General features: G+C 43.2%; 1 protein-coding gene across 1 annotated transcript in view; it reads left to right on the forward strand.

Moving 5' to 3' along the window:
* Positions 1–13,461, forward strand: part of JADE2 (jade family PHD finger 2) — an 829,642-nt gene that overhangs the window by 176,611 nt on the left and 639,570 nt on the right. The window contains exons 2-3 of the mRNA XM_082255681.1: positions 4,902–4,959; positions 12,846–12,931. Of these exons, the coding sequence (XP_082111807.1) occupies positions 4,902–4,959; positions 12,846–12,931 (144 nt within the window). The remainder of the gene's footprint in view (positions 1–4,901; positions 4,960–12,845; positions 12,932–13,461) is intronic.

Below are 13,461 nucleotides of genomic sequence, written 5' to 3' on the forward strand. Positions count from 1 at the left end.
CTCCTCCTGCCTCTAGGTCTATCCAATTGGTGGGACCCTAAGGTAGGTGGTATGTCCTCTGCATGGGTCCTAGGGGCCTCTCACAATTATGTTGGTATTAGTGGGAAATTTAAAAAAACACACCCTTCTGTAGTCTTTCAAACTCGCAAATGATGTAACTTCCTTTACAGCTTTGATGGTGGGTGGAATAGAATATATCCTACTTTGCATACAATCCCACCCAGTCACACCTACAGGAAGAGTTTACATTTTCCAAGTCCCTCCTCACAGATCACAGCATTATTCAAAATCAAATGGGAAACACCTTCATATACAGCCTGTTCTGATAGCTAGCTGTGCTGCTGCTGGGCAGGATATAATGGATCCCAATTAGAATTCAGATCTGCCCAGTTAAATATGCCAACCAGTTTGAATAGGGAGAGTCCCGCCCCTCAAATCCCACCCTCCCTGCTTTGCACACTGAAGAGTGATCTGCATTGTGTGCCATTGCAGTGTGGCTCTATTCACTATAATTGGTTTACACCGATGCGATTTTGGGTGCATTCTAAAATGCATGGAATCACATGACAAGTTAAATAACATGACTTTCTTTGAAGGATGCTCACATATATGCAGTCAGAATGTGATGTGTTATACAATGCGATATGTGTCCTGTGCGTATTTGGAGCGTTGTGCGATTTTGTGCTTTATTTAGTTGACTGGAAGCTGCATGCAAAACACGTGTTCAAAGATAATACGATTGCAGTGTGATTTTGTGCAATTTTTTGTGCAGTGTTTCGAAAGCGAGAATATATTCAGTTCAGATATAAAACGCATTGGAATCACAGCTGAACCTGCATCAAGTTGCGTTGGACGTGATCCTTGAAATCACACAAGAAAACTCATTCAAATTGCATGACATCAGTAAGAATGTAGCCTATATTGTGAGACAATGACTTGAGCTTTGTACACACTGGCCAAAAATCATCCGAAATTGGTCGGTTAGGCAGGAATTGGCTTACTTTTGGATGTGTGTACAGCTGTCTGTCTTACATACGCTGGACTCACAACCAGCTATTGTCGAACCGGCGTGCTGGAAAACCAGCATCTCATCAGTGCTGGGAGCCAATGGCTGTGAGCACCGATTTAGTGTTTTCTGGTGGGGGTACCGGGATAAGGATACAATGGCACAGTGGGGGAAATTGCCGCACTAACGCCACTTGTCTTAGTACGTAAATCTTCTTTTTTTTTTTTTTTCTTTCATTCTGCCTACGGGGTTAGTGAAAAAAAGAAACTTCTAGTGTTAGAGAAATGTAAGTGCTGTTACTGTCAGGATCTCCTTAGGGGCAAGCTGCAAATGCTCAGTTTGGTGTTTATTTCTAGAGAGTTTTTTTTTTTTTTTTTACAAGAGTGCATGTGATCAGCACAGGGCCAATCAGCTCTGTCCAGACAGAGGGTCAGGTGTCCTGCAGCCTCATAGGATATTTAGGGGATAATGAAAACTCCTCCTACAAGCTTTAACCAGACACTGATCTAACTGCTGATGATAAAGGGTATTTTGTAGTTTATATTTACTAAAGCTATTGCATTTTCATGTTCTGTGTACTGTGGGAGACCAGATATAATAGATGTAGGGTCCTGGGTTTAGTAGCACTTTAGGATCTCCTCAGTAGGGAAAGAACAAATTAAATCTCCCACTGCCACAGAGGAACCAAAATGCAGCTTATCCTCTTCACCACCCGGGAAGGCCCTAGGCCCAGACAGTAAGCGTAATAGAGGTTCATGAGTTTTATGCAAACATGAACTGTCGCAACACTTAAAGCGGAGTTCCACTCAAAAGATCTGCTTCCTCCCCCCCACTGGTGCACCATTTGGCACCTTTCTGGGGGGAGCAGGGAACAGGTACCCGTTTTTGACAGGTACCCTTCCCCACTTCCTGGGAGACAGTGCCACAAAGCTGTCCCTCGGAAGTTCGGCCCCCTCCTTTTTCCTCCGCTGCTGGGCCAAATTTGCTCATGCGCAGTAGGGAACCAGCAGTGAAGCTGAAAGGCTTCACTGCCGGGTTCCCTTACCCTTGATGGCGGCGGCGGCGGCGGCATCCGAGAGCCGATACATAAATCGGCTTTGGGTGCCGAAATCGCGGGCTCCCTGGACAGGTAAGTTCTACCATTTAAAAGTCAGCAGCTACAGTATTTGTAGCTGCTGACTTTTTTAATTTTTTTAAGGGGGGAGGCGGAACTCCGCTTTAAGCATATACAGCCCTGTAGACTTCTGGGATGTGTGACATGATAACCTGGGAGGTTGCACGCTGATGTTAGCTAAGTCACTCTAGCTAGGTGAGAAATAAGAAAGCAGAATGGTGCTGCAAATAAAAGAAGGTAATATGGCAATTATGCCATTGTGTAAAAGGAGGAAATAAGGCAAACTGAGAATTTGGTGACAGGTCTCCTTTAAAGCCCAGCCCTGGGCAGTTTTTATTTTTATTAAAATGTCCATCCCCCGGGGGTAAAAATTACAATGAAGGCCCCTTGAACCTCCTTTAGGGAAAGGGAGCCTTGACTGCTGGAAGCATGGCGTCACTGTGGGTGTGAACCTAAAAGAGAAGTAAAGTAGCTCCCTTGGGATTGGCTACAAAGACCTGAGGTGACGGAGTTGCCCCCCCCCCGCCTGTTGTGATGTTTTGTCACCGCTTTATTGGCGGTTTCGACCTTGCCAGCAATTGATGTTGCTTTATGGGCTGTGCCCTCAAGTTAAATTCTGGGGTCAGTCTAATGTCTGTCTGGCACTGATGGTAAGGACAGGCCTCTTAGACTATAAGTTTATGTTTTATGGGTACTCACGGTAGAACTGTGACTGGCATTGTTGGGTGCTCACAGTATAACCGTGACTGGCACTGTTGTTTGGTACATTTGGAAAGTTGTTACTGTACTTTTGCAAAGTTCAATAAAGCTGTGGCCTTGCCCTATTTCCAACTTAATCAGCTTCTGTGTCTTTTTGGGGGGCAGGGTATTGGTTTATTAGCTGCTCATAAATGAGCCTATGCTTCTCAGCAGTCAAGCAGCTCAATGAACTTCACCCTACCTAGCTAAAAATCAAATTTCAAAACCCAAATAACTGTCCGTGTATGAAAGAAAATAAAACATACTTACTAGTCCATGCATTGCCTTACTTGCAGTCAACGTTCTCCCCCACCACTTCTGCATCATTATCTTACTGTGTATGCACACACAATTGTGTAAGATTGGGGGGGGGGGGGAGGCAGAGGAAAGAAAGTGCTTTTCATGGGTGAACATCCACTTAAAGATACCCATAAGGAAGAGGCAAGGATTGTCTGATCTAGGCCACTTTTGTTCAACTCAGATGACAAACTTGTGCTACTTGGTGCCTGCCCGCTTGTCATGTGGAAGTAGAAATGATTAGAAAACCCGTCACACAAATTGATGTGGTCCACCAACATGCTCTCCTGCTCTTCTCTCCCCATTGTGTTCTCTCGCTTCACAAAGGATTGTGAGATTTACTTTCTTACAAATGCATTAAACACTAGGGCTGAACGATAGTCGATGTGATATCGACTATCGTTCTGCGGGCGTGGGCGATATTTATATCGCCGAAGACACAATATTTAGCATTAGGCAGGGAGGCAGGGAGAAGTCGGGACTCGGGGGGGAGGAGGAGGACTCGCAGTGCCGGCAGCCGACACATCCGTTTTGCTTTCGGCTGTGATCTGAACTCTGCCCCTCCAGCCCGATGCAATCCAGCCCTCCCAGCTCTGCCTCTAGTATCCAGCCGACCATTACTCCACCCTGCTCCGCCCATTGTCTCCCCTGTCTGCATCGGGGGCACGCACGGGGGCGGGATCAGGCTGTAATGTTTTGTAAATAGATTCAATGGAGAGACAATGGGCAGAGCAGGGTGGAGTAATGGTCGGCTGGAGACTAGAGGCAGAGCTGGGAGGGCTGGATTGCATCGGGCTGGAGGGGCGGAGTTCCGATCACAGCCGAAAGCAAGGGGAAACTCGTTTCTTTGGGGAAACCGATATCGACACAACAGATGTCATGTCGGGCGGTGTTCTCCTACCACCACTGAGAGTCCCGACTCTGCCTAATCCACACTGTCAGTGTCTTCTGCATTCCACCCAGAGAAATATCGCAATATATATAGTTGAAAACCAAATATCGCAATGTACTTTTTTTCCCCAATATCGTGCAGCCCTATTAAACACCATGAAGATTTGTTTTCCCCCCTCACGGTTATACTCTGCCTGCATTATTGCATCTGGTAAGGGGCTCATTCACTCATGGTGGAGGTCTTCGCTGTACTCACCCATTATGTTTGAAGTTTTGCACCTTGGAGATATATCACATGCATGGTGGAATTGAAAAGACTTTATTTATTCAAGGACTCACTATTATGTTTTACCATTGATTGTGCTTTTTGGTCTTTTTGTTGAGCACATAGATTTGAAACTGGAACTTTGCAATATTGTTTTAGAGGATTTTGTCCTCTCTGATTTACATATTTTTATTTATGTATTGTTTGACCACCATTGTGTTTTGAGATATTATCTTAATTATTGATGTGTCCTTATATATATTTTCACCATATAATAAGACACATCACTGAATCAGTTTAGCGCACCTGATACACCTCTTTCACTTCATACTCTGCCTGCATGACAAAATGCCTCCTAAAGCCTATGGGTGGCTTTAATCCTGAGAATATATTTTTGTGTTTAAGACATCACAGTGTTCATACTAGTTATAGTTATTTTAAACCACAGCAGACATAGACAACCAGATACATGTAGGCTCAATGTAGAATAGACATAAGGTGTTTTTGATGTTGTGTCTCATTGTTTAATTTTTATGCTGTTGGAAAAGTTTTAGCTCTATAAAAATAATTTGTTGCCTTTTTCTCTGCAGATGGAGGAAAAACGAAGGAAATGTTCAGTAAGCAGCGATGACTCAGACACCACTGACAGTAAGACATATTCTTTTTCTGCAGTACTGAACTACTACGAACTGATATTGAAGTATAAATCCACTTGAGAATCCCAAACTAATTTTTTAGTGCACATTTTGATAACCGCTAGTAGTTTATCACATTCACTAATTTTGAAGAAGAGGCTGCTTGGAATAGGAGCAAAACCCCTACAGCACAACAGTCAAGTTCAGTTTAATGTGACTAATTTCTTGTAGCTATACCATGCCTTAGGTAGAGAACCTTAATAGACATGCTCAAATCACACTGCAACGATTTGGAGATTTTGAAGGGAAATCTACCTGCAAAATCCTGGCTCTGGTTATCCTGATGAGTTTAGTACAGTTTTTTCAAGCAACAAAGTCATGTATATACTTCTTGCTTTTTCATATACCGTATATACTCTAGTATAAGCCGACCCAAATATAAGCCGAGGCACCTAATTTTACCACAAAAAACTGGGAAAACTTTTTGACTCGAGCATAAGCCTAGGGTGGGAAATGCAACAGCTACTGGACCCAACTAGACCACCACGAGACCCAAAACAGGGGCTGCGGGCATGGTGCAGGGGCTGCAGACTTGGTACAGGAGATGCAGGGCTGTGGGCATGGTACAGGAGATGGTTCAGGAGATGGTACAGGCATGGCACAGATGGTACAGGCATGACATAGATGGTACAGGAGATGCAGCGCTGTGGGCATGGTACAGGAGATGGTTCAGGAGATGGTACAGGCATGGCACAGATGGTACAGGCATGACATAGATGGTACAGGAGATGCAGTGCTGTGGGCATGGTATAGGAAAATCTCCTGTACCATGCCCGCAGCACTGCATTTCCTGAGGAGATGCAGGGGCTGCGGAGGAGTCTCACTTACCTTTCCGCCTTACATTTAAAAATGGCGCTGTCCGGCGCCAACACGTCACTGCACAGGCGTCGTCTGCTCAGGAATAGCCGAACGTGTACAGGCTTTCCCGAGCGGTGGCGGCGCATGCGCACTGACCGGTCACTCAACACAGAGGACAAGGGGGCACTCTTATATACGGAAAGGTTTCTTCACCATAAGAGCTGTGAAAATGAAAATGTGGAATAGACTCCCTCCAGAGGTGGTTCTGGCTAGCTCACTAGATTGCTTTAAAAAAGTCCTGGATTCTTTCCTTGGTGTACTTAATATAAGTGGGCACTAAATTTTTTTTAGGTAAAGTTGATCCAGGGAATATGCCTCTCGGGGGTTCAGGTAGGAATTTTTTTTCCCCTGCTGTAGCAAATTGGATCATGCTTTGCTGGGTTTTTTTTTTGCCTTCCTCTGCATCAACTGCAGGTATAAGATTGTGTATATGGGATTGTATGGTTCGGTTTTCAATACTTTGTTTTTTTTTTTTTTTTTTTTTTTGGTTGAACCAGATGGACTTGTGTCTTTTTTCAACCTGACTAACTATGTAAGTCGGATCCCATGTCGCACCAATGTGAACCGGGCCTTAGGGACACAAACAGTGATACAGTATAATCCTGATGGGTTCTAATACTTCACCACTCTGTCCAACAAAAAGTTTTGGCTTTAGATACTTTTACTATCTGTAACTATTTCCTACACTTAGGAGATTTGACTCTGTATAATAAAGCGCCCCTCCCCCTATGCAGTGGCTGTACAAATCTCCATGGACATGCAGGTGTTTAGATCTGTATAGGGACAGATGCACAGGTCTGGACACAAATTTTCTGGGGTGTGTGTGTGTGTGTGTTTAAACACAGGCCTTTTTTCAGTAGAAATGCGCTAGCAGTACTGACTCCTCTGACAGGCATAGGTCCTGGGTGGGGGGGGGGCTGATATTGGTGGTGTTTGCACCACCAATATCAGCCCCCCCCCCACCCAGGACCTATGCCTGGTGGTGTTTGCACCCCTTTAAACTGTGCCCCTGTCAGTGGACATTTACGGTTACAGACTGCGCAGCCGATCGCTGTTTTCACAAATGTAAACAAAGACCTGGGACGGAGGAAGTTGTGTACCCACTACTTTTGCTGAGCTCTGACTGATGCACAGCCCTGCGGAGGTACTGAGTAGTGTAGGTGTTCCTATGTTCTGGCTGTTTGTTTACAAGTTACAGCAGTGATTAGCTACATAGTTACATAGTTAGTGAGGTTGAAAAAAGACATCAGTCCATCCAGTTTAACCTATGATGTGTGTGTGTGTTTGCTTTTAACCGTACATTGTATACCCCTGTATTTTGTGGTCTTTAAGGTGTCCATCTAATAGTTTTTTGAAACTATCAATGCTCCCTGCTGATACGACTGCTTGTGGAAGAGAATTCCGCATCCTTACCGCTCTTACAGTGAAGAACCCCTTACGCACTTTAAGGTTAAACCGCCTTTCCTCAAGTTTTAGTGAGTGGCCACGTGTCTTATTGTATCTCCTCTCTCTGAATAGTTTGTTCCTTATGCTCGGGTCGCCAGTACAGTATTTGTACATTGATATCATATCCCCCCTCAATCGTCTCTTCTCCAGAGAGAATAAGTTCAGTGCTTGTAGTCTTTCCTCATAGCTGATATCCTCTATTCCCCTGATTATTTTTGTTGCCCTTCTCTGGACTCTCTCCAGTTCCAGCACATCCTTCCTGAGGACCGGTGCCCAGAACTGGACAGCATACTCAAGATGTGGCCGGACCAGAGTCTTGTAGAGTGGGAGAATAATCTCTTTATTTCTGGAGTGAATCCCCTTTTTTATACAACCCAGTATTCTGTTGGCTTTGCTTGCAGCGGCTTGGCATTGCATGCCACTGCCAAGCCTGTTGTCTACCAGTACCCCCAAGTCCTTTTCCATCCTAGACTCACCCAGAGGTTCCCTCCCTAGTGAGTAGCTTGCTTTCTGGTTTCTGGCCCCCAAGTGCATTACTTTACATTTTTCAACATTAAATCTCATCTGCCATGTAGTTGCCCACCCCGTGATTTTGTTCAGGTCCGCTTGCAAGGTTTCCACATCCTGCATAGAAGATATTGGCAAGCCTAATTTAGTATCATCTGCAAATACTGAGATTGTACAAGATATCCCCTCCTCTAGATCATTTATGAATAAATTAAACAGGATTGGTCCCAGGACAGAACCCTGGGGGACCCCACTTTCCACACCCGCCCAATCCGAGTACTCCCTATTAATCACCACCCTCTGTACTCTCCCCTGGAGCCAGTTCACTATCCAGGTACTCACCTTATGGTCCATACCTACCTTCCTTAGTTTGTACAGTAAGCGTTTGTGGGGAACGGTGTCAAAGGCCTTTGCAAAGTCCAGATACACCACATCCACAGGCTTACCTTTATCTAGGTGGCAGCTCACTTCATCATAGAAGGTTAATAGATTGGTTTGGCACGAACGATTTTTCATGAATCCATGCTGATTACTACTTATAATACCGTTTTCATTACTAAAGTCTTGTATGTGGTCCCTTATCATCCCCTCCAAAATTTTGCAGACTACTGATGTTAGGCTGACCGGCCTATAGTTACCCGGGATATATCTCGGCCCCTTTTTAAATATTGGTACCACGTTGGCTTTTTTCCAATCAGCTGGCACCATACCCGTCTGTAAACTATCCTTAAAGATCAAGAATAATGGTCTGGCAATCACCTGGCTGAGCTCATTAAGAACCCTCGGGTGCAAGCCATCCGGTCCCGGGGATTTATTTATGTTAAGTTTCTCTAGTTTAGCTCTAAGTCTATCCTCTGTTAGCCATGGCGGCACTTCCTGAGGTGTATTATTTAGTTCGGCCTTACAAGCAAGGTTCGTGTAGCCCCCCGATTCCTTTGTGAAGACTGAAGAAAAGAAATTATTTAACACTTCCGCCTTTTCTCTGTCCTCTGTGGCCATTTTTCCTTTATCATCTTTTATGGGGCCAATGTGCTCTGGCCTCGCTTTCCTACTGTTTATATACTTAAAGAACTTCTTGGGGTTCTTTTTACTCTCCTCCGCTATATGTCTCTCGTGTTCTATTTTAGCCGCCCTGATTTCGTCTTTACATTTCTTATTACACTCTTTGTAGTGCTTAAATGCTGCCAATGACCCCTCAGTCTTGTATTTTTTGAAGGCCTTTTCTTTAGCTCTAATATACATTTTTATGTTGGAGTTTAGCCACCCAGGGTTTAGTTTTGCTCTTTTAAATTTATTTCCCTGTGGAATGCACTGGCCCACCCCCTTGTTAAGTATGCTCTTGAAGCACTCCCATTTTTCCTCCGTGTTCTTTGTTCCCAGGGTTCTATCCCATTTGATATTTTCTAGCAGCGAGCGCAGTTTAGGGAAATTGGCTCTTTTGAAATTCAGTGTCCTTATATTACCCTTGTGTTTCCTATTACTGTAATTAATACTGAAACCAATTGACCTATGGTCACTGTTCCCTAAGTTGTCCTGTATTTCTATATCCGTGAGCAGGTCTGTATTGTTGGTAATCAGTAGGTCAAGTACGGCATTGTTTCTTGTCGGTGCATTCACCATCTGACCCATGAAATTGTCCTGCAAAACATTTAGGAACTGCCGAGCCTTGGCTGAGTGTGCGGTTCCTTCTGCCCAGTCTATATCTGGATAATTAAAGTCCCCCATTATAATGACATTTCCCATCCTTGCTGCCAATCCTATCTGTAACATGAGGTCCCCCTCACCCTCCTCCCTCTGGTTGGGGGGCCTATAGCATACGCCCAATATTACCTTCCCCACCGTGCCTTCCCTTTGAAGCTCTACCCATAGGGATTCTGCCTCGTCCATAGCTCCATTATTAATATCATCCCTCATATTTACCTGTATACTGTTCTTAATATACAGACATACCCCTCCCCCTTTTTTAGCCTCTCTATCCCTGCGATAAAGGGAATACCCCTGAATGGTGGCCATCCAGTCATGAGAGCTGTCAAACCAAGTCTTAGTTATCCCCACAAAATCTAAGTCCTCCTCAAACATCAGCAGCTGAGTTGTCTATCACTGCAGTTACTGAAGGTCACCACTGACATGCGGTCTGAATGGGGTACAGCCTTGCTAAAGGGGGAAATAACTCTTCTCACCTGGAGACCGACAGGCTAAACTATGACTGCGATCAGTGGTGGGTCTGCGCTGTTGGAGGTCTGAATGGGCCTGGATCATTCTGTTAAGGCACTAAAATATTTCTGCTAGTACACACCATATCCTATGCTGTTTGTTCCTTTTTTCACACCGCCTTTATTCAATATGCCATGCTGTATGTTCCCTGTTTTACACCTCTTTATCCCATATGCCATGCTGTACATTCCCTAATGCATACCGCCCAATGGTGTATTTAGGTTTTGTGCTGCCCTAGGCCTGACTAAACTCGTGCACCCCTAATTTAAATATGATCCACCCCTTCCTGTCAAGGCCACACCCCTTCCCGTTTAAGACACGCCCTGTCATCTGTGCCTCAACAGTGCCCATTAATTAAGCTTATCAGTGCCCATCAATGCAGCCTATCAGTGCAGCCTATTAGTGCCCATCAGTGCAGCATTATCAGTGCCAATAAGTTCCGCCCCATTAGTGCAGCCTCATCAGTGCCCATCAGTGCAGCCTATCAGTGCCCATCAACACATCCTGATCAGTACCCATCAATGCAGCCTCACCAGTTTCCATCAATGCAGCCTGATCAGTGCCCATCAATAAACCCTCACCATTGCCCATCAATGCAGCCTCATACTGCCCCAATAAGGGTCTCCAATTGCATTTAATCAATGTTAAAATAAAAAGAAACATTTGCGCCAAAACAAAAGAACCCAAAATACCCAAATTAAGAGGGGAATTGCTGCTGTTTCAAGACCCTGTGGGTAGTAGACCATGTGAAAGTTAAATCACAGACTGCAATTTAAGCAGCGCAAATTCCTCAAATTAAATAACTCTACAAAAGTGCACTCGTGCAATAGTGGATCTCAGTAAATATCTAAAAAAAAAAAAAAAAAAAAAAAAAATATATATATATATATATATATATATATATATATATATATATATATATATATATATATATATATATATATATATAGTGAAGTTGATCACTCCTATAATAAATAAGCTTAAAGTTGTGGGTACAAACTGAATTAGGTTGTGAATAAATAGACCATAAACTCAATCCATTAAAAATCAATAACAAGTGCTTGCAATATAAAGTGCTATAGTGCAGAAAAACGTGATAAATATTTAATAATGGTCCTGGAAAAGTAGAATAATCCAGAAAAAAATAACCCACGTGCAAAGTGAATTCCAGTAGGGATTTCAGCCGTGTGATTAAGCTTCTCTATCGTGCAGATGAAAATTAGACCGAGAGATAGTAATGGTGGCACCCTCCAAACACCACCAAAAATAGAAGAAATTCAAACTCACTAAATGTAGTTATTATTTACTTATTTATTATAGGAGTGATCAACTTCACCATTTTTATATATTTATTTATATATTTTTATATATTTACTGAGATCCACTATTGCACAAGTGTACTTTTGTAGAGTTATTTAACTTGAGGCATTTGCGCTGCTTAAATTGCAGTTTGCGATTTAACTTTCACATCATTTAATCAATGTTAATGTTCTTCATAGTAAAGTCACTGCAGAACATCTCGGCAATGACTAAATATGGGAAATAGACCATGGAAAATGATAAATGGTGGATCTGTAGCTAAGCTCACATCCCATGTATAAGGAGTAATGGAAATGTAAAGCAAGGTGCTATATGTACCAAGAGCTGTCACAGCATTTCTCACCAAATGACAGGCGTTGCTTTGCCCTGCAGGTGGGACTAGTCTAGCATGGGTGGAGGCACTGATACCCATTTCCTTAGGACAGAAAAACTTTCCTCAATCCCTGAACTGTACAATAAACACAGCTACAGCATGGCATTCACCTTTATCATCGTTCTGAGTTCTGGACACCACAGAGACCCAGGAAGAGAACACCATGCTAGCTGCACAATGAGAATTACTGCTTCATGGGAAGTTTCAGGCCTGGGGGTTCCCCTCGTCCTCCTCTCTCCTACGACACCCGAGGCAGGAGTAGGTTAGGATGCCACAGAGGAGGGTAGGTGGAGCATTAGGCTCTGCCTCCGCCAGTTGCATTAAGTTCGGCTGATCTGGCCACTAGTCCCTGCCAATTATGCCCCATAACACTGGCGTTACGGAAAGCCACCGGCCGTCGGGAACTGTTTTAATGTGGGAGGCGGAGCCGGGACTCAGGAGGAGACCTTTTTTCATGCACAAAGTGCCACCCTAGGCCTGGGCCTTGTCAGCCTAGGCCAAGACACAGCGCTGATACCACTTCATTCCATATGCATGCTGTACATTTCTTGTTCCAAACCACCACAGTATACAATGTTGTGCGTTTCTTATTGCACCCTGTCTCATTACGTAATGCTGCTGGGGGATTTATTCTTTTAAATGGGGTGGTGCTGGAAGGTGGGTAGTGGTGAAGACCAGCGTAACCCGGGGGGATATAATATATATGCACACACAGTTGTGCTCATAAGTTTACATACCCTGTCAGAATTTATGATTTCTTGGACATTTTTCAGAGAATATGAATGATAACACAAAAACTTTTCTTTCACTCATGGTTAGTGTTTGGCTGAAACCATTTATTATCAATCAACTGCGTTTACTCTTTTTAAATCACAATGACAACAGAAACTACCCAAATGACCCTGATCAAAAGTTTACATACCCAAGTTCTTAATACTTTGACATGATCAACAGGTATGTTTTTTGCACTTGTCAAATAGAACAAAACCTTTTCAATAGTAAATTTAACAGACCAATAGCGAGCAAATAGGACCAATTCAGTGTTGAGGATTACATGCACTGAGGTTTGCTGTTATGTGTTTATTTCCTTACCTCCCATATCTATTATGTATTTACTGCAGGTCACACAACTTCATGGTCAAGGTGTTCCAAAATACCAACCACAAAAGCCACCTGTGCCAGGCAGAAGGAGAAGAAGCCATCAGAGGTTTGTTGTTTTTTGTTACTCACATTTTAACCACTTCTGGACCGGAAGGATTTACCCCCTAATGAGCAGGTCATTTTTTGCAATTTGGCACTGCAGTGTTTTAACTGACATTTGTCGTGCAATGCTGTACCCAAACTAAATTTGCCTCCTTTTTTTCCCACAAATAGAGCTTTCATTTGGTGGTATTTAATCACCTCTGCGGTTTTTATTTTTTGCAATATAAACTAAAAAAGAACGAAAATATTGAGAAAAAAATGAAGTTTTCTACTTTTTTTTTTTTTTTTTATATATAAAATATCCAATAAACTCAATTGTTGTCATACATTTAGACCAAAATGTGTTTAGCTACATGTCTTTGATAAAAAAAAAAAAAATCTCAATAAGCGTATATTTATTGGTTTGCGCAAAAGTTATAGCGTCTACAAACTATGGTGTATATATTGGAATTTACGCAGCTTTTACTTTCTGACTGCCTACCTCATTTCTCAAAGTGTTAAAATGGCAGGGCAGTATAACCCCCCCCCAATTAC

This window comes from Pelophylax lessonae, assembly GCF_965119305.1.
Source record: "Pelophylax lessonae genome assembly, chromosome: 4".
In the NCBI taxonomy this organism is placed as follows: domain Eukaryota; kingdom Metazoa; phylum Chordata; class Amphibia; order Anura; family Ranidae; genus Pelophylax; species Pelophylax lessonae.